Raw genomic sequence first — 21,996 nt, 5'->3', positions numbered from 1 at the left:
GACTTAACATCTCATAATAACGAGAAATTTCCTTATAATAATTACTTATATCTCATAATAATGTAAAACTTTCTCGTAATAATGACTTAACATCTCATAATAACGAGAAACTTCCTCATATTACTTATATCTCATAGTAATGTGAAACTTCTACGCATGCGCGAAGCAGCGGCGCAGAAGGGCATGACACGCTAGCGACACCCGCTGGTCAAATTTCAGCAAACATGACACATTCTGCAAAAGTGTAATCTATAATATAATTAAATAACATTATTGATAAATTATCAGTATATGAGATATAGTCTTTTATTCATTTGTAACATTCATTTTGTATTTTTGTGTAACAAGCAGCAACACAAAATGGTGATCCATGGATTTCAAACAGATAATGATAAGACAGCACACACCTGTTAAAGAACGCTTCATCTGGAAAGCTGTCTACAAACATCTGCTGAACATATTTTCAAGCAGTTTTGCATACATTCTAATGATCTTAAAATGTGTTTTCTGTATGTCTAGGCAAACCTGCACATCAAATAGCCTAGACTCATCCGTGACATACGTGTTAATATTAACACATAAACCCACACGTTTTATGAAGACATTACACTTAAACTTAACGAATAAATGTCATATTCCTTCGTTAATCTGATTCTTTTGTAAGCCGTAGCGTTCATGCAACAGTTTCCACCGGTGAGCACAAGCGGGCGTCGTTCGTTACCACGGTAACCACCTTCTCCTAAGCATGGAAATGTATTGGGGATACGCGCATGCGTAGAAGTTTCACATTACTATGAGACAGTGCTTTGTTGTAAAATATGTAAACTACAAGTTAAAAGTTTAGACACACTTAGTTCACCCCAAACAAAAAAAAAGTGTCATTATACACATACAAAAAGACATTTTTAATAAAACCTGAGAGGTTTCTGTTAATTCAGTGAGTTACAGATGTTGAATCAAAAAGTTTTACAACCATACCCTGTCTCATATATATAACACATCACATATGGCAAACACGGAAGCTTGTTTGTGTGTGTGTGTGTGTGTGTGTGTGTGTGTGTGTGTGAGCTTTCGTGTTTACCGCTGTGCATCAGGTGTTTTTATTTATTTATTTAAATTGTTTGCCTCCACATTGTATTAAAATCATGTACACCTAGCCATGGATTATCCCTTATGTATTAAACATATTGTAATTTTCATTAATAAGGCATTGTGGGTTGTCCTTTTGCCAAAGGTAATCGGTTATACAGGTAAAGAAATGCAACACTGTACACAAAAGACACTGCCATAACATTGTACTATCATAACACAATATAACTTACTTTATATTACATAAAGTACATATAAAAAAAAAACTTAATTTAATATTAAAACACACACACACACACACACACACACACACACACAAAAAAAACTCGAAAGTGCCTTAATGTACTGGGGAGTCCAAACATTTGAAACCTAAAAATAATCTGGCATATTTTTAACACTGACCATGTGACTCCCTTGTCTGAAAAGTCAGATGTTCCAAAGATATAACATTCTCAATCATGCTGGATAACTTGATCGTGTGGAATTCATTGCCAAATAATATAATGAGAATTTTGAAATGCAAACTCATCACTTAAATTGTTATGCTCATAATATATTCATTATATCATATATAACTATAATATATAAAAAGTATTTTTTAAATAGACAAACATTAAATATAAGTACTAGATTCAGGCTTGTGGACCCTACTGTACATGGTTATGAAATGAAAGCAGTAAAAGAAATTCATCTTGTCTTCAGTCTCAATGATAGATGCTTTTTGGAAATTCATTGCTATACTCAAAGTTCAAGAGAAAGAAAAAAAAAATCACAGAGCTGCAGTCTCTTCGACTGGTCTGAGTGTAATGGACTTAGTATAGGAGAAGTGAGTCAGGTTGACCCAGGTGTGCAGTGTCTCCCTTTGCTCCAGAGAACAATATAGTGAAGAAGTGAATTTGGCCAGCACAAGAGTACAGCAGATTTCCACCAACAGCATTGTAGTATAATATATCATCAGTTCCTTGCATGATGAGTTCTTGTGGGTAGGAGTAGGACTTGAAAGGTTAGGCTGAGGAGAGCTGGTACAGATGAAACTACTATGTGTGGTGAGAAAAGGTTCTGTAGTACTTGTAGTTGTGCTGGGTGGTAAACTGGTGGCTGTTGTTTTTTGACTTGTAATAGTGGTGGGAATTAATATAGTTGTAGTTGCTGAAGTCGTCGCAATTGTTGTTTGAACTGTCGATGTTGTTGTGGTGGGAATCAATGTAGTCGTCATATGGGCAGTTGTTGATGGTACTGTGGTTGTAGATGTGCTGGTAAGGACTGATGTAGTTGTCAGGGGGGCAGTTGTTGGTTGAACCATAGTTGTTGATTCTGTGGTGGGGACTGATGTAGTTGTCAGAGCTGTAGTCGTAGCAGTGGTGGTGGGTGGTGTGGTTGTGGTTAGAAGCAAAGTTGTGAGTTGAGTAGTTGGTGTTGTAGTAGTAATGACTTGTGTGGTTGTCTGTGTTGTAGTTGTTTGAGTTGTTACTGGTATTATTGTTGGCACAGATGTGGTTGTTGTCTGTTAAGTAGTAGTTGTAGGCGCTGCTGTTGTTGAGGTTGTTGTTGAGACAACTGTGGTGTGCAGTGTGGTCATGGGAACACTTGTATGGACAGGGGTCGTACTTGGTAAAGTTGTGAGGCATATTAATTGTTCTTCTGTTAAAGAGGATATTGTTTGATTTTCCAGGTTTTTTGGGGACTCACAAACGTCTGAAGGTTTTGATTTAATCTTGTTTTTATTGTTCGTTATCCATTCAAAGAATTCCAACAGGTTACAGTCACACTGCCATGGATTCTTGTAAAGGTATAGTTTATTGAGTTTTGGAAGAGCATCAAAAACATCTCCAGGAAGGCTTTGTAGTTTATTATTTCCCAGTTTAAGTGTTGTAAGAGACTGAAGTTTTTCAAAGTCCTCTATTTTTAATGACTTTATATTGTTATTTTGAAGATTCAGATCAGACAATTTCTCAAGACCTTCAAAAAAGTCTTTAGATATCATTGAAAACTGGTTTGATGAAAGGTCTAACTTCCTGAGCTTTTTAAGTGGGCTGAAAACTCCAGTTGGTAAGTCAGTGAGATTGTTATGATTTAGACTCAAATCAGTCATAGGCATTTCTCCAAAAAGGACAGTGGGAAGACGTATGAGTTGATTGTTATCCAGTGAAAGAGTCTTTAATGAAGAGAAACCAACAAAAAGATCTTGCTGCAGTTCAGTTAAAAGATTGTGGTCCAAAAAGAGTTTGACTAATTTACTTTTGTGTGGAAACAAATCTGGTTTTATAAATGAGATTTTGTTGCCATGCAAGGCTACCTCTGTCAGATCAGGGAGATGATCAAAAATCCCATCAGGCATAGAGGTCAGCTGGTTCTCATAAAGCCTGAAAGAGCGCAAGTTCTTAAGTTTGGAAAAAAGAGATGTCGATACAGAACTAAGGTTGTTTCTTGCAAGATGAAGAATTTTGAGATTCTCTAAACTATCAAATGTCCCCTCCTCAATAGAGTTAATCTCATTAGTATGTAGATTTAGGTTCTGAAGCATTTTTAAATCATCAAATAACCCTTTTGTAAGGTGTTGGATTTTGTTACTTTTTAAAACAAGGTTTTCAAGGTTGATGAGATCCTTAAAAACACCCACGGGTAATGATGTCACATTTGTGCCAGATATCTCAATGGTTATGATATCAGGTAAACCCTCAAAGGCCCCGACCTCTACGGATGTAGTTGAAGTCCAGATAAATTCGATTTTCTTCATTTGAGGGTTTTTGGAAAAAGCTCCTTTTGGTATGACAGGAATCTGGCTGTTTACAAAAAATACTTCAGTGGCTCCATCTTTCAGTTTTTCAGGTATTGCTGTCATAGTTTCGTCATACACATCTGTATTTTTGCAGTCTTTATTTGGTGAACATATATTTTCAGTGCAGCTCCAGTGCAAGTGCACAAGTATGTAAATGAATACTAGTGCACTTTTTAAATGCATATGCCTGTTGAAGAATAAAACATTAACAGCAAATTGAATTATTAGGTTAAAGCTATACAAAGCAACTTGTATAGCCTGAAAATCTAAAATAACTAAGACAAATTATGTTCTCATGACTTACTAAGTTAAACTACTACTGAGTTACTACTCATGACTTACTGAGTTAAAAGACAAAGGGATAGTTAGTAAATTGTCATTATTTACTTACCCTCAAGTTGTACCAAACTTGTATTAGTTTCTTTCTTGTGCTGAACACAAAACAAGATATTTGGAACAATGTGGGTATTTGGAACAAGATGCGTTTAAGAATTTTACAGACTACACGCGTTTTCGGGTTAAAAATGAAAATAACGGCACGGCTCTGATCTCCGTGAATACAGTAAGAAACAATGGTAACTTTAACCACATTTAACAGTACATTAACAACATGCTAATGGAACATTTAGAAAGACAATTTACAAATATCACTAAATATATCATGATATCATGGATCATGAACAGTTATTGTCGATCCATCTGCCATTTTCGCTATTGTCCTTGCTTGATGGCTTCACAATACCTGCAGAACGTCCAATGATTCGGCTGTGCAGCTCCAGACGTTAATACTGCCTTGGTGCCTTGAACATGGACTGGTATATGCAAATTTTGGGGGCGTAAATAATAATGATCCCGACTATTACGTAACAGTCGGTGTTATATTGGGATTCGCCTTTTTTCCTTGGTGTTTTTCACGCACGAGATTTACATATGAAGGAGGAAACAATGGTGTTTGAGGATCACGGTATGTCATTTCCATGTACAGAACTATTTAACTATGCCAAGCAGGGCTCTGAACCTGTTTAAGGAACGAAAACGAAAACCGGTTAATGGCGTTATTTTTTCGTTCTTTTTAATATTTTGATTTGGCAGTCAACCAATCACGGATTCAAATAGTACAGCCTATGCAAATGTGACGCTGATGCATCCAAAGTGTGTGAAATGCCCGCGCTCAGGCTCATCTGTCAAGTCATCATAGATTAGGCAAGTCACAGTGGCAATGCCCTGGCATTAGATATATCACCAACCGTCAAGCATTAGGCCTACATTTAAGTGAAAATGAATGTCAAGCAGGCTAATATGCAGCTTGTTGTGCGTTTTGAAACCAGCGAAAATTGCAGGATATGTAGAACATAAGTTCACACAACGTCACATCACGCACATGCAGCGCTTCTGTGAACGGAGAAAACAGAATAAAACAATAGGACTACATAACACATATACAATAATTGGGAATGTTTAGGCCTATAGGCTACGTGATATTTCACTATTAGGTCTACAGATTATCAAAACGAAAGTGGTTCATTGTGGCGCACTCCAAAGATCTAGGAAAGGAAACAGGCATGCTGCTTGTTTTCGTTATTTAAGTGTCTTTTGTAAATGTAGGCTATGAATTATGTCTTACTTTTACCTGTATGACCATAAATTACGGAATACAGTTTACTGTCTTAGAAGGGAAAAAAATTCCAGTGGTCGCGCCGGCGCCTCGCGCGCGCACACAAATTCTTGCATTGCTTACTTGATATCGCAGCCGGTTAAATAATTAAATTAAAATACAATCAACCAAACATATAAAACGTTACACTGCTCAGTTCAATTCTGTAATACAATCTGCTGTTTACCACCCGTGACCACCGCCTCACTGTGCTGTTATGTGAAGGATGATGTCGATAATGCGAGTGAAGAACAAAGCTTACATAATAAATAATAGTTTAGCATTCGTGGAAACAGTGCCGAATGAGAAAGGTAGGCTTCAGATTCACTTTAAATTAATTCGTTTAGCATCTTATTTAGTTTTATTTCTAATAAATAAACCTGTTTCTCGCCTTGAATATAGCAATAGAAGCTGGAATGGCGTTCAAAAAAGAAAAGATTTTTTAAAAGAAATTCGTTTTGGCTTAACGTATAGTAAATAGGCTGTTACCTCTAGAGGTTTTGTGGTAAAATAAAATAGGGAGTTTTTTTTTTTTTCATAATTTATGTTTACAAACATTATAATTATATTATATATAGGCTAAACATTTTATTTTATTTACCGATAAATTACATTATTTCTGAATGTAATAATAGCCTATACGCGACATATCTTTTTACCTCTCAGGAATAGCGTCGGTATTTTTACCATGCAGCAAACATATTAAAATATCTTGAAAAAATACTTTATAAACCGTTGTTTTCCTTTCGTTTAATAGGTTTACATTTGGACAGAATCTTGTAGGCCTACTGGCTAAGGCGGCAAATACTCTTTGTTTTTTAATAAATAAAATGCTATAGGCTACGTATTATTACTATTATTATTATTATTATTATTATTATTATTATTATTAAGTATGCTACATGCAAAAATAAAAAATAAAAAAATAAAAATAAAAAAAAGTAACGTTATTAACCGCTATTTTTTCTAAACAAACCGGTTTCGGAACGTTAATAATGCTACAGAAGGAACGCTGGAACAGAAACGTTAAAATACCGATTCTGCTCGGAGTGAAACGATTGAATTCTTTTTTTTTTTCGTTTTAAAGCCCTGATGCCAAGGTAAATTCAATTTTCAATTCTATGGCACCTTTAATTCTTCATAATTACTTTCTTTGTGTTCAACAGAAGAAAAAAACTTCATGTGTTTTTAGAGCAACTGGGTTAGTAAATAATAACAGAATTTTCATTTTTGGGTGAACTATCCCTTTGAAATCAATCAATCAATAAATAAATTAGCAAGCAGTTTTTGTTATATTCCTGACCTGCATTTGTCTCATTAAATCGAAAATAATTACACTTACCCGCTCATTTCTGTTGTAGCTGAATGACTTTTCAGAATGTGTTCCCAGAAGCAAATATAAACATATGTAGTGCTCTGCTCTTATCTACATATCCCAACTGTTTACTGCATGGCTATAAGGCAGCAGAAAGGGTGTGGACAGTTTGTTTTCTGTTTGAAGAGATAAGAGAGTGGAACCATCAAACTCACTTTCAAAATGTATCTCAAAGTACAGTAATTTATGGATACTTCTCAGTTAATTTAATTCTCTTCTGTCATCTTTTTTTTATCTTCATTTTATGTCCATTTTGTGAGTACTTTTAGACTGTTTGTTTTCTTATTGCCTTATATATTTAAGTGTGAATATGTTTCTGCAAAGCTGAAATATAGATAAAGGTCCCCGTTTTAAAGAACTAAACTAATTATTGGTCTCACAATATCATATTGTTAATGGCTGCATCATATACATAGAATGGGAAATAATATTGGTAAAACAGATGTAGTCATGTGAAGAAAAAAGAAACATGGGTGTTTGGTTTCACTCAGAAAGTGCTAGTAAATATCACAATTAATTACAAAGAAATGACAAGTCACAAATAAAATGTGAAGTTTTGAAGAAGAAAGACTGAAAAAGCATTTTCTTGTAAAATGTATTTCAATAATCTTTGTTTTATTTACAACTTTGAAAAATCATTTTTTGCTATGAGAAAAAAAAAAAAAAAAAAAAAAAAACAGAACTGCAGAAAGTGTGTCAAGTCAAGTCACCTTTATTTATATAGTGCTTTTTACAATGCAGATTGTGTCAAAGCAGCTTTACAGTGATAACTGTATATAATTTTGGCTGCACAGCAGCTCTTAAAGAAAATGCTGTCAATGTAGGCAGATGCAAAGCACTGTTGAATATCAAATGTCAAATGTCAAGTGTCCCCAACTAAGCAAGCCAAAGGCAACAGCGGCAAGGAACCCAAACTCTAACAGGTGACATCAGGTGGCAAACAGGTGGCAAATAGGTGTTAAAATGGAGAAAAAAACCTCGGGAGAAACCAGGCTTAGTCGGGGGGCCAGTTCTCCTCTGGCAAACAGTGCTTTGTTACGATTCAGGTAGCTATCATAAGCCCGATAGGATCGCAACATTCAAAGTATTTATTCCAGTTCAATCCAGTTGAGGATCGTATTCATCACGCCGGTATCTAGCGGTGCGTTTAAAAACATATTATAGGAATATAGCACACATATTCTACAGCTGTTCATATGCTTCTATTTTCTTTACATAAAGTTTTCATTTCTCTCTTACTCAAGGATTACATAAAGATGATGATGATGATGATGAAAACGTTTTGTCTTTACACTGAGAATGTTTTTTTTTTTCTTCTTTTTAAAAATAAGACAAAATAAGACACTATATGCAGTTTTTTTTTCAAACATTGGTTTGTGAACCAATGTTTAAAGAGGCCACAAATTATAGAGCAAAGCAGAATAAATGCGGCAACACTGATCCCTAGTGGTTGACAATGGGAAGCACTTATTCTGTTTTGAATTGGAGCATTTCACTTCTTGCCTGAAAACTCGTCCCAGAAAATACTTTCATGCTAATTTGTGAAATTTAACGAGTTCGTTTGCCCATAGTCTTTAAGATATTAAACTTATTTGGCTTGCTGTCCACTGATGAGGGGCTCGATGAAGCAGCTTCAACGTGAGCTCTGATATACCCCCACAGTGACTAAATATAGGACATGATTACAAAAGGGCAAGTAAGATGAAGGTAGAGTTTGGGGAGATGGAGGGGTCCGTGTAACGCAGTTCTTTGTTCAATTCGCACCATCAAAATGAACCAAATGAAAAGTTGGATTCAAACTTTCATTTTTTCATTTTTTAGAATAATTCACAAACGGATAATTGTCACTCAGTTTAATTTTCGATTCTACAAGTTTGGGTTGTTGCGTCCGAATCTGATTTTTGAACAAACATAAAAAATGACTCATTCTGATTTTCCATTTATATAATTAGCGCTCACGGGTGGATCGTACCACCAGTACGGGGGGGAGGGTGTAGCGGAGCAATAAGGTGTTGATGTATTCACCCAGAGCGCTGTAGCGTTATGTATAGATCTATGGCATGTCTGGCCAAGCAATAATTTAGCGCCTGCCCTACACTATATGTACAGTACGTTGAGCGGTTCATAGAGTTTTATTGTGGACTTGGACTTAAGTAGCGTATAAAGAATACGGTCAGTGCTTAACTCAGTAAAGTTGGCAATATATTTTCACGTAATAGCCTAATGACTTAACATCTCATAATAACGAGAAATTTCCTTATAATAATTACTTATATCTCATAATAATGTAAAACTTTCTCGTAATAATGACTTAACATCTCATAATAACGAGAAACTTCCTCATATTATATCTCATAGTAATGTGAAACTTCTACGCATGCGCGAAGCAGCGGCGCAGAAGGGCATGACACGCTAGCGACACCCGCTGGTCAAATTTCAGCAAACATGACACATTCTGCAAAAGTGTAATCTATAATATAATTAAATAACATTATTGATAAATTATCAGTATATGAGATATAGTCTTTTATTCATTTGTAACATTCATTTTGTATTTTTGTGTAACAAGCAGCAACACAAAATGGTGATCCATGGATTTCAAACAGATAATGATAAGACAGCACACACCTGTTAAAGAACGCTTCATCTGGAAAGCTGTCTACAAACATCTGCTGAACATATTTTCAAGCAGTTTTGCATACATTCTAATGATCTTAAAATGTGTTTTCTGTATGTCTAGGCAAACCTGCACATCAAATAGCCTAGACTCATCCGTGACATACGTGTTAATATTAACACATAAACCCACACGTTTTATGAAGACATTACACTTAAACTTAACGAATAAATGTCATATTCCTTCGTTAATCTGATTCTTTTGTAAGCCGTAGCGTTCATGCAACAGTTTCCACCGGTGAGCACAAGCGGGCGTCGTTCGTTACCACGGTAACCACCTTCTCCTGAGCATGGAAACGTATTGGGGATACGCGCATGCGTAGAAGTTTCACATTACTATGAGACAGTGCTTTGTTGTAAAATATGTAAACTACAAGTTAAAAGTTTAGACACACTTAGTTCACCCCAAACAAAAAAAAAAAGTGTCATTATACACATACAAAAAGACATTTTTAATAAAACCTGAGAGGTTTCTGTTAATTCAGTGAGTTACAGATGTTGAATCAAAAAGTTTTACAACCATACCCTGTCTCATATATATAACACATCACATATGGCAAACACGGAAGCTTGTTTGTGTGTGTGTGTGTGTGTGTGTGTGAGCTTTCGTGTTTACCGCTGTGCATCAGGTGTTTTTATTTATTTATTTAAATTGTTTGCCTCCACATTGTATTAAAATCATGTACACCTAGCCATGGATTATCCCTTATGTATTAAACATATTGTAATTTTCATTAATAAGGCATTGTGGGTTGTCCTTTTGCCAAAGGTAATCGGTTATACAGGTAAAGAAATGCAACACTGGACACAAAAGACACTGCCATAACATTGTACTATCATAACACAATATAACTTACTTTATATTACATATAGTACATATAAAAATAAAACTTAATTTAATATTAAAACACACACACACACACACACACACACACACACAAAAAAAAAAAACTCGAAAGTGCCTTAATGTACTGGGGAGTCCAAACATTTGAAACCTAAAAATAATCTGGCATATTTTTAACACTGACCATGTGACTCCCTTGTCTGAAAAGTCAGATGTTCCAAAGATATAACATTCTCAATCATGCTGGATAACTTGATCGTGTGGAATTCATTGCCAAATAATATAATGAGAATTTTGAAATGCAAACTCATCACTTAAATTGTTATGCTCATAATATATTCATTATATCATATATAACTATAATATATAAAAAGTATTTTTTAAATAGACAAACATTAAATATAAGTACTAGATTCAGGCTTGTGGACCCTACTGTACATGGTTATGAAATGAAAGCAGTAAAAGAAATTCATCTTGTCTTCAGTCTCAATGATAGATGCTTTTTGGAAATTCATTGCTATACTCAAAGTTCAAGAGAAAGAAAAAAAAAATCACAGAGCTGCAGTCTCTTCGACTGGTCTGAGTGTAATGGACTTAGTATAGGAGAAGTGAGTCAGGTTGACCTGGGTGTGCAGTGTCTCCCTTTGCTCCAGAGAACAATATAGTGAATAAGTGAATTTGGCCAGCACAAGAGTACAGCAGATTTCCACCAACAGCATTGTAGTATAATATATGATCAGTTCCTTGCATGATGAGTTCTTGTGGGTAGGAGTAGGACTTGAGAGATTAGGCTGAGGAGAGCTGGTACAGATTAAACTACTATGTGTGGTGAGAAAAGGTTCTGTAGTCTTTGTAGTTGTGCTGGGTGGTAAACTGGTGGCTGTTGTTTTTTGACTTGTAATAAGGGTGGGGATCAGTATAGTTGTAGTTGAAGTCGTCGCAATTGTTGTTTGAACTGTCGATGTTGTTGTGGTGGGAATCAATGTAGTCGTCATATGGGCAGTTGTTGATGGTACTGTGGTTGTAGATGTGCTGGTAAGGACTGATGTAGTTGTCAGGGGGGCAGTTGTTGGTTGAAGCGTAGTTGTTGATGCTGTGGTGGGGACTGATGTAGTTGTCAGGGGGGCAGTTGTTGGTTGAAGCGTAGTTGTTGATGCTGTGGTGGGGACTGATGTAGTTGTCAGGGGGGCAGTTGTTGGTTGAAGCATAGTTGTTGATGCTGTGGTGGGGACTGATGTAGTTGTCAGGGGGGCAGTTGTTGGTTGAAGCGTAGTTGTTGATGCTGTGGTGGGGACTGATGTAGTTGTCAGGGGGGCAGTTGTTGGTTGAAGCGTAGTTGTTGATTCTGTGGTGGGGACTGATGTAGTTGTCAGAGCTGTAGTCGCAGCAGTGGTGGTGGGTGGTGTGGTTGTGGTTAGAAGCAAAGTTGTGAGTTGAGTAGTTGGTGTTGTAGTAGTAATGACTTGTGTGGTTGTCTGTGTTGTAGTTGTTTGAGTTGTTACTGGTATTGTTGTTGGAGCAGATGTGGTTGTTGTCTGTAAAGTAGTAGTTGTAGGCGCTGCTGTTGTTGAGGTTGTTGTTGAGACAACTGTGGTGTGCAGTGTGGTCATGGGAACAGTACTTGTACGGACAGGGGTGGTACTTGGTAAAGTTGTGAGGCATATTAATTGTTCTTCTGTTAAAGAGGATATTGTTTGATTTTCCAGGTTTTTTGGGGACTCACAAACATCTGAAGGTTTTGATTTAATCTTGTTTTTATTGTTCGTTATCCATTCAAAGAATTCCAACAGGTTACAGTCACACTGCCATGGATTCTTGTAAAGGTATAGTTTATTGAGTTTTGGAAGAGCATCAAAAACATCTCCAGGAAGGCTTTGTAGTTTATTATTTCCCAGTTTAAGTGTTGTAAGAGACTGAAGTTTTTCAAAGTCCTCTTTTTTTAATGACTTTATATTGTTATTTTGAAGATTCAGATCAGACAATTTCTCAAGACCTTCAAAAAAGTCTTTAGATATCATTGAAAACTGGTTTGATGAAAGGTCTAACTTCCTGAGCTTTTTAAGTGGGCTGAAAACTCCAGTTGGTAAGTCAGTGAGATTGTTATGATTTAGACTCAAATCAGTCATAGGCATTTCTCCAAAAAGGACAGTGGGAAGACGTATGAGTTGATTGTTATCCAGTGAAAGAGTCTTTAATGAAGAGAAACCAACAAAAAGATCTTGCTGCAGTTCAGTTAAAAGATTGTGGTCCAAAAAGAGTTTGACTAATTTACTTTTGTGTGGAAACAAATCTGGTTTTATAAATGAGATTTTGTTGCCTTGCAAGGCTACCTCTGTCAGATCAGGGAGATGATCAAAAATCCCATCAGGCATAGAGGTCAGCTGGTTCTCATAAAGCCTGAAAGCGTGCAAGTTCTTAAGTTTGGAAAAAAGAGATGTCGATACAGAACTAAGGTTGTTTCTTGCAAGATGAAGAATTTTGAGATTCTCTAAACTATCAAATGTCCCCTCCTCAATAGAGTTAATCTCATTAGTATGTAGATTTAGGTTCTGAAGCATTTTTAAATCATCAAATAACCCTTTTGTAAGGTGTTGGATTTTGTTACTTTTTAAAACAAGGTTTTCAAGGTTGATGAGATCCTTAAAAACACCCACGGGTAATGATGTCACATTTGTGCCAGATATCTCAATGGTTATGATATCAGGTAAACCCTCAAAGGCCCCGACCTCTACGGATGTAGTTGAAGTCCCGATAAATTCGATTTTCTTCATTTGAGGGTTTTTGGAAAAAGCTCCTTTTGGTATGACAGGAATCTGGCTGTTTACAAAAAATACTTCATTGGCTCCATCTTTCAGTTTTTCAGGTATTGTTGTCATAGTTTCGTCATACACATCTGTATTTTTGCAGTCTTTATTTGGTGAACATATATTTTCAGTGCAGCTCCAGTGCAAGTGCACAAGTATGTAAATGAATACTAGTGCACTTTTTAAATGCATATGCCTGTTGAAGAATAAAACATTAATAACAAATTGAATTTTTTAGGTTAAAGCTATACAAAGCAACTTGTATAGCCTGAAAATCTAAAATAACTAAGACAAATTATGTTCTCATGACTTACTAGTATTAAAAGACAAAGGGATAGTTCACCCAAAAATTGTCATTATTTACTTACCCTCAAGTTGTACCAAACTTGTATTAGTTTCTTTCTTGTGCTGAACACAAAAGAAGATATTTGGAAGAATGTGGATAAGCAAACAGTTTCTGGTCCCCAGTGACTTTCATAGTATTTTTTTTTTCTTCTTTTTTCCTATAGTATGGAAGTCAGTGGGGACCAGCAACTGTTTGCTTAAATGTGCCATAGAATGTCCATTTCATAAGATGTAATATAAGTGTAAGGTCTCCCCAGAATGTGTCTGTGAAGTTTCAGCTCAAAATAACCTATAGATTTTTTTTATTATACCATGTTTTAACTGCCTATTTTGGGGTGGGATTAAAAATGCACTGATTTGGTGTGTGTACACCTTAAATGCTCATGCTCCCCGCCCCCAAGCTCGTGACTCCATTAAACATTGCATAAATACTACAGAAGTTCACAATATAACTCTCAAAATGGATCTTTACAAAGTTTTTGTGATGCAGCATATCAGATCACGTTAAGTATGGCATGTATTTTGTGGATGCTTGTTAAAATTCGATTTTGAATGAGTTTGATAGCGTGCTGCACGGCTAACGTGGCTAAAGCTACACACTGTTGGAGAGACTCAATAAGAATGAAGATGCGTTTATGAATTATACAGACTACACACGTTTTCGGGTTAAAAATGAAAATAACTACATGGCTCTGATCTCCGTGAATACAGTAAGAAACAATGGTAACTTTAACCACATTTAACAGTATATTAATAACATGCTAATGGAACATTTAGAAAGACAATTTACAAATATCACTAAATATATCATGATATCATGGATCATGAACAGTTATTGTCGATCCATCTGCCATTTTTGCTATTGTCCTTGCTTGATGGCTTCACAATACCTGCAGAACGTCCGATGATTCGGCTGTGCAGCTCCAGACATTAATACTGCCATGGGCTGGTAAATGCAAATTTTGGGGGCGTAAATAATAATGATCCCGCCTATTACGTAACAGTCGGTGTTATTTAGGATTGGGCCCTTTTTTCCTTGGTGTTTTTCACGCACAAGTTTTACAAATGAAGGAGAAAACAATGGTGTGGGAGGATCACGGTATGTCATTTCCATGCACAGAACTCTTATTATTCAACTATGCCAAGGTAAATTCAATTTTCAATTCTATGGCACCACCTTTAATTCTTCATAATTACTTTCTTTTTGTTCAACAGAAGAAAAAACTTCATGTGTTTTTAGAACAACTTGAGGGTGAGTAAATAATAACAGAATTTTCATTTTTGGGTGAACTATCCCTTTGAAATCAATCGATCAATAAATAAATTAGCAAGCAGTTTTTGTTATATTCCTGACCTGCATTTGTCTCATTAAATCGAAAATAATTACACTTACCCGCTCATTTCTGTTGCAGCTGAATGACTTTTCAGAATGTGTTCCCAGAAGCAAATATAAACATATGTAGTGCTCTGCTCTTATCTACATATCCCAACTGTTTACTGCATGGCTATAAGGCAGCAGAAAGGGTGTGGACAGTTTGTTTTCTGTTTGAAGAGATAAGAGAGTGGAACCATCAAACTCACTTTCAAAATGTATCTCAAAGTACATTAATTTATGGATACTTCTCAGTTAATTCAATTCTCTTCTGTCATCTTTTTTTATCTTCATTTTATATCCATTTTGTGAGTACTTTTAGACTGTTTGATTTCTTATTGCCTTATATATTTAAGTGTGAATATGTTTCTGCAAAGCTGAAATATAGATAAAGGTCCCCATTGTAAAGAACTAAACTAATTATTGGTCTCACAATATCATATTGTTAATGGCTGCATCATATACATAGAATGGGAAATAATATTGGTAAAACAGATGTAGTCATGTGAAGAAAAAAGAAACATGGTGTTTGGTTTCACTCAGAAAGTGCTAGTAAATATCACAATTAATTACAATGAAATGACAAGTAACACAAATAAAATGTAACATAGAAGTAGAAAGACTGAAAAAGCATTTTCTTGTAAAATGTTTCAATAATCTTTGTTTTATTTACAACTTTGAAAAAAAAAAAAAAATTGCTATGAGAAAAAACAAAAAACACAACTGCAGAAAGTGTGTAACCATGGACAGCGACAAGAAAGGAAATACAGTACTTTATGTGTGACCACTCGTGAGGGTTATGATCATTAAATCATATCTAATCTGCAATGATTTTATTTATTTTTTTATTCAAAAAAGTTAGTAAGCACAACTTTGTAGTTTTTTTTCATTATATATCAAGAAAGAAAAAAAGAAAATATCCATAACAAATCTTTGTTAACATTTCTTTGCCTATTAAAAGAAAACATTTATCCTCCATAAATCCACTGAAGACAGTTAAAAGAGGAATTTGAAACACAACGAACAGCTTAGTTTATGGAAACTTTTATGTAATGTTAGATAACCGAGTTGGTCTTTCTTCGACGGTCCAGGTCTTGACTGCCTCGCTTGTTACTCCTCCATAACACACAGGCTATGAGACTGACAATGACAGCAGTGCAGACAATGACTATAATGATCATGATTTTGTCTTTGGACAGACCTTGACCCACAGAACCACCTCCACTTGTGTCCTCTATCTCTTCTGAGACTGTTGTGGAGTCTGATGCTGGTGCAGAGGTACTTTTGGTTGGGAAAGTGTGCAGTGAATGGTTGATGTCATCCTCCTTCAGCTCTCCTATATTTCTACCATTCAGGGATAGAGGAGTATCACACGTCACAGAAGTAAGGTTTTTCACTTTCTCTGGATACTGTCCAAGCCAATCCCGAAAAGGTATTATGTCATGGTCACACCTCCAGGGATTTTGAGAAAGTATAATATTATCAACTTTAGACAATGAGTTTAGAAATTCTTTTGGCAAGTTTGGTAGAGAATTGTTTTGAAGCTCCAGGAGATTTAACCGGGACACACCATCCAAGAGTTTTATGGGTATGTGCTGTATTTGATTATTCTCTATAGATATGTTAGCTAACTTGGGAAGGTCTTTGAATATCCCTGCATCAATACTGATGAATCGATTAGTATGAAGAGAGATCTCCTCTAGTTTCATCAAGCCATTGAAAGCACCAGGAGATATGTGTTGGATCCGGTTCCTACTAAGCACCAAAAGTCGAATCTCAGTTAAGTTGCTGAACACATTCTCCTCAAGGCGGGTTAGCATGTTGTCGTACAGCCAGAGCTCCTGGAGGGCCATTGGACCAAAAGTCCCGGGCATTAACGTACTGAGTTGGTTCTTGTACAGTGATATATGAGTAAGGTTAGGAAGATTAAAAAAGATTGCACTGGGAAGCAATGATAACTGATTGTTGGAGAGGTAGAGTTTCTTCAGCTTCTGCAAGTTTGAGAAAAGATTTGCTGGTAGCTGTGTGATTTTGTTGTCTTGAAGATGCAATATCTCAAGGTTTACCAGGTCATCAAAGATGCCTGCTGGTATATCTGTTAAATGATTTTCCTGGAGGAACAGGGATCTGAGATTATTGAGTCCTTGAAAAGTACTGCTGGAAAGCTTTCTGATTGAGTTTCTCTGCAACATCAGCTGTTCCAGCTTTCCTAAACGCTGAAAAGCATCTTCTGGCAGAGAGGTTAGAAGGTTTCTGCTTAGGTCTAATTTTTTCAGAGCTTCAAGAGGGGTGAAAAGAGATGGTTGCAGATCTTCTATTTTGTTGTAACTGAGCGTTAAAGTTGATAATGCTTGTAGATTCTGAAACAGATCTTTTGGCAGAGAGGTTAGCATTGTCCCACTGAGACCTAAGGCAAAGAGATTGTAGGTTTGGTCAAATGTATGAGGTTCCACCTTGGCTATTTTTGAATCCTTGGCTACAAACACAGTGAGGGTCTCAGCGAAAGTCTCAAAATCAGCTGGTTTTAATGATTGTATGCTGGTGTTGGTGATTAAGAGGGTACTGGTGTTTGGGGGGAAGGACTGTGGAAATTCCTTTATTGAAAAGCCTTGACACGTGCTTTTGTAAAGCTTACACTGGCAGTTCTCTGGACATGCAGAAGAAACAGCATTCATGGCACACATGCCAAAAATCATGTACCACACCAGGTCCATTGACTCCTACAAAGAAAGAAAAACATTTATCATCAGAACTAAGAACTAAGAAGTGCAAAGCTTTGTCAAATTCTAGTCCTTTTTATTACTTTTACTTTATTACTTTATTTTCCACTGAAAAATTGTGCCTATGAAAACTCAAAGCCATACAAAAGCCTAAATCTGTCATATAGCATATGACAGAAAAAATAAAAAAAATAAAAAGTGGATGGTTGGCTATTTGTGACAGAGCCTCTTGGGAAACCTTCCTGTTGAGACATAAATCATTCCTCCACCCATATAGCTTTTGGTTCTATAAAAGGCATATAGAGGTTAGATTGCAACCACACTTCTGCTTTACTCATATTTACCCCCCTAGCAAATTCTACAGGTTGTGTATCTTATTTAAATGCTTATTTTGGGACATCCAGGATATTCATTAAGGACAAACAGTACAGGACAATATATATATATATATATATACACTAGGGCCGTCAATAGATTATTTTTAATCGCAATTAATCGCACACTTATCGTGAAATTAAGCATACACCATCTATATCCAGCAAAGTAAACCATCAGATTGAAGTGTGATTTTCACAAAACTGTATTTTTCAGCTTTTTTCAAGGTAAATTTAGATGTCTTTCCAAAAAAGGACACCAAATAACCAAATGATATGATTCCATATAATTCATACATTTATGTACACCAAAGCACCCATAAAAAAATGACAGCAAAAAAAAAAAAGGTTCCAGAATTCACAGTGTATAGTATGTGCAACAGCAAAGAGCTTGTTTACATTTTAGACAAGTCAAGTTGCGATACTGAACAGGACCACATGGAGATGCCAAAAAAACCTAAATCAACCGCCTTGACCTGCATATATACTAAAGTACACAGCAACATACTCAGGACAAATCAACATTATCCTGAATGTATGTGAAAACAACGTGAATGTACTGAAATGTGTCTGTGCATAAATACAATGTGCGATCAATGCGCGTCGAGGTTTGTCCATCAATATAACGGACGCACGCGTGCTTCTGTGCGTTACCGCAATCGTCTTTACTTTGATTGCAATCCTCATCCATCAAAACTTTCATAGCAAGAAGCTCGTTAGCTTTATCCAGCCGAGAATCATAGTTTTCATATCATCTGGCCATAGAGCGGTGGGATGTTTCGACGTTCCGTTCAGACTGGAACAGCGCGATACCGGAGGGCTCGCGCTCTTCTGATACAATGATAGAATGACAGAGAGTTCGTGTTTTAAAGCGAAACAGACACTGGAATGCACAATTCTCTCTGCTATCTCTGATATAATCAACATGGACTTTAAGATCATCTAACGTAAATTGTGTTATGACGCAATTTCATATGCTTCCGTAATGGTTTTTTTTTTTTTTTTTTTTTTGCGTTAAATGCGTCAAATTATTTTAACGCGATAAGGATTTTGAATTCATCGCATGCGTTAAGGCGTTAACGTTGACAGCCCTAATATATACACATTCAATGACAAGCAGTGACTCAAGTATTACCAAATCCTTCAGAAGGAATTACTAATTATTTGGAACCATATTCTAAAAAGTAAAAGAATGGGATAAGTCATTGTAAGTCAAAGAAGGTTTTTGTAAGGTTTTGGATAGTAATTCCTTATGACGGATTTGGTAACACTTGAGTCATTGCTAGTGGGTTACCATGAGCTTCACTTTACTGCTCCAGATAATTAGTATGTGGTGATAGGATTTGGTAATACTGTAGTCATTACTAGTAAGTTACCATGATCTTTACTTTAGAATTACTTATACATTGTGCATTATTCACATTAATTATGAACCTGTATATTGTCATTATTAATAGTCCTCTGGGCGGTATGAAAAAAGTAGTAGTTAATGATTAGCTAATAGTGAACGTCCTCATTCAACTGAGTTCTTTTACTTAATTTATTAATCAGAGTTTCTTGTTAGTTAATAGCAGTTACTAAAATGTTAATATTGCATTACTCATTTGTTCCTGTGTATTTATTCATTAATGACAGAACAGTATTCTAAAGTGTTACTGGAAATGCACCCGATCAATACAATGACTATTATGTTTCTTTCAATAAACAGTGAGTATCCCATATTTGCAGTGTTCTCAACATTGGACAAAATGTATAAGAGACTGAAAAAATGCTCTTTTAAAAATATTAAAACAGATATTTAATAGAAACAAGTATATATGTGATATTTAGTACACTGTAACTGTAATTTGCAACTCAAAAATTCAGTTTAAAGTAAGAGCCAGAACAAATGAATTAGTACAAAGTATCTTACCTTTGAACTTGAAGATTTGTCAGAGATATTGGTGCTTTGCTGTCCTTGTTGCTCAAAAGCGTTTCCCAGTACTCTTTTAAACAGCTGCAATGTTTTCTTTGTCAGATTCCTTTCTGCCTCCTCATGTCTTTCTGGTTATCCTCTTTACGGTCAGCTGTTGACTGCACTGCTTTGTACAAAAGCTCTCATATACTCACCCACATTATTTAGAAATGAGTTGGTGGGGAAATGCTGGTTTGGGGCCCCACCCTTGTGCTGCTTTTTAAAGGGGCAGGAAGTTTGCGTAAACAGGGAGCATTGATGTTTTGATGGTGTAACTTTAAAAAGAATAAACTGTTAGACTATTTTTAGCTACATTTTTGAAGTTGGGCACAAAATATGTAGAATATGTCTTTCAGGACCAGATTCTAGAATAACTTGTGTCTAGAATCTGGTCCTGAAAGACATATTCTACATATTTTGTGTTTCAGTGGACACTGTGTGTGCACTGAAAATAAATGAGGTAAGAGGACACGTGCTACCGATTACATGAGGTGTTCTATTCAGTTTAAGTTCTGCTGTGCCAAAAATCACATGGTTATTATTTTGCTGACTATAGTGCCAATACAAATTATGGAACAAGGCATGACTTTATCAAAACAAAAGTTGTAGAAAGTTATCATGATGACTTCAAAAGAATGCTTCACTGTTGCTTTACAAATGTGGGGCCCACACAAACTTACTTCCTTTTACTTCCTCAAGTTCTACTCATTTTGCTGCAGTGAATTTTCCTCCATCTATGGTTACCGATTCAAAAACATATGAATCACTGTCTGTGTGTGCATGTTGTCTTATCTCCCATATTTTATGCCAATGGACTGATTTAATTTCTGTTTTATGGTCAGTGGGTCTCACACTCTTATAATTGTGTACTAGTGTTTTGCTGGATTCACAATACGACACATATGCACATGAATTGATTATAAATGTGTGGTCACACTATGTGGATTTGATCTATATTTCAATAGTCCACTTTAGACATTCTACTAACATTATGTAACTTTGCAACTACATGTCAACCAGTCATTAGAGTATTAGTAGAGTTAATATAGACTTGTAGACTTAATATTTGCTTATAGACTTAAAAACACTTTATTTTGATGCTCCCCCAACATACATTCTTCTGACTATAAACAAATTTGCAAGTACTTGTCAACTTAACTGTCTACTAATGTTCTAACAAGAGTTAGTTGACATTTGTTGCAAATTGATGAGAGTTATTTGATGTAGTTCCAAAATAACTTACAGCTAGTAGAGTGTCTAAAGTGGACTATGGATATAAAGTGTAAAGGAAATTACTTAAGGCTCCAGAACAAATATTGGCTACACAATATCACGCTGTGACATTTACCCTCATTTTAAAGGTTTGGTCACATTAATGCGCATTAAACACAGCTATCCAAAGCTACTGAAGTGATCTTGAGTGATTACACACATTTAGCTATAAGCATAATAACATGTTTTTCGTAATCTTCCACAAGGAAGATTCTGTATGATACTGTGACAACTCATGTCTTTAGTGTGGTTTCCTCCTAGCACTGGCTGGATTACGCCACCCTCATCACATCCTCGACACCTGTTGCTGACTTTCTTTGGGCCTTTAAAAGAAGTAAGACAGATGGCAGATGTGGACGGCCTACTTGATTTGTTTCCTTTTGTTCTTTGTTTGGTTGTGTTTCTTTTTGCACACACCACAATGTGACATTACTTTCCCATGCATTCATTTAGCATCACACTAATGTCTGACTGCTACATTACACTTATCCTTTGTATAGTTTTCCTTTTATTAATAAACTTTTGCTTTAAAGTTTGGCTTTTTTATGTTCTCCCTTCTGTTGTGTAACAGATACACAATGCAAACCAAAAGTATATGAAGTCAGCTGCAAGTAAGACCACAAATATGTTTGCTATTGTAACCACTGGATTTAATCATCAAGCCTCTCATTTCTGTCTGCAGTTCTGTTTCAGGCGAAGATTTCCAATCTGCAGGAGGAGAAGAACTCCTCAACTGGA

General features: G+C 35.9%; 2 protein-coding genes and 1 long non-coding RNA gene across 7 annotated transcripts; 1 reads left to right on the top strand and 2 right to left on the bottom strand.

Moving 5' to 3' along the window:
• Nucleotides 1–290: 290 nt before the first annotated feature.
• Nucleotides 291–15,126, bottom strand: LOC127514117 (carboxypeptidase N subunit 2). 5 transcript variants are annotated; one of them, XM_051896560.1, is made up of 2 exons: nt 14,960–15,111; nt 291–4,055 (listed from the first exon to the last, which is right to left on the bottom strand). In XM_051896560.1, the coding sequence occupies exons 1-2, from the start codon at nt 14,965–14,967 to the stop codon at nt 2,597–2,599; spliced, it is 1,467 nt and encodes a 488-aa protein (XP_051752520.1). In that variant the 5' UTR covers nt 14,968–15,111; the 3' UTR covers nt 291–2,596. The 5 variants fall into 5 exon arrangements, with proteins under 5 accessions (XP_051752520.1, XP_051752522.1, XP_051752519.1 ...); XM_051896562.1 differs by lacking the exon at nt 14,960–15,111 and adding an exon at nt 13,590–13,613; XM_051896559.1 differs by lacking the exon at nt 14,960–15,111 and adding an exon at nt 6,865–7,001.
• LOC127514120 (uncharacterized) lies at nt 13,637–16,321 on the top strand. Its single transcript, XR_007930567.1, has 3 exons — nt 13,637–14,665; nt 14,782–14,818; nt 16,138–16,321. It is a non-coding gene; the product is annotated as an uncharacterized LOC127514120 (long non-coding RNA).
• On the bottom strand, nt 15,583–20,177 carry lrrc15 (leucine rich repeat containing 15). Its single transcript, XM_051896563.1, has 2 exons — nt 19,945–20,177; nt 15,583–17,658 (listed from the first exon to the last, which is right to left on the bottom strand). Exon 2 carries the CDS (start codon nt 17,650–17,652, stop codon nt 15,994–15,996), a length of 1,659 nt encoding a protein of 552 aa, XP_051752523.1. The 5' UTR covers nt 17,653–17,658; nt 19,945–20,177; the 3' UTR covers nt 15,583–15,993.
• Nucleotides 20,178–21,996: the final 1,819 nt, after the last annotated feature.

Source organism: Ctenopharyngodon idella, chromosome 6 (assembly GCF_019924925.1).
Source record: "Ctenopharyngodon idella isolate HZGC_01 chromosome 6, HZGC01, whole genome shotgun sequence".
Classification (NCBI taxonomy): Eukaryota; Metazoa; Chordata; class Actinopteri; order Cypriniformes; family Xenocyprididae; genus Ctenopharyngodon; species Ctenopharyngodon idella.
Note: the sequence above shows the minus strand (reverse complement) of the source record. Positions and strands in the feature narration are given on the sequence as shown.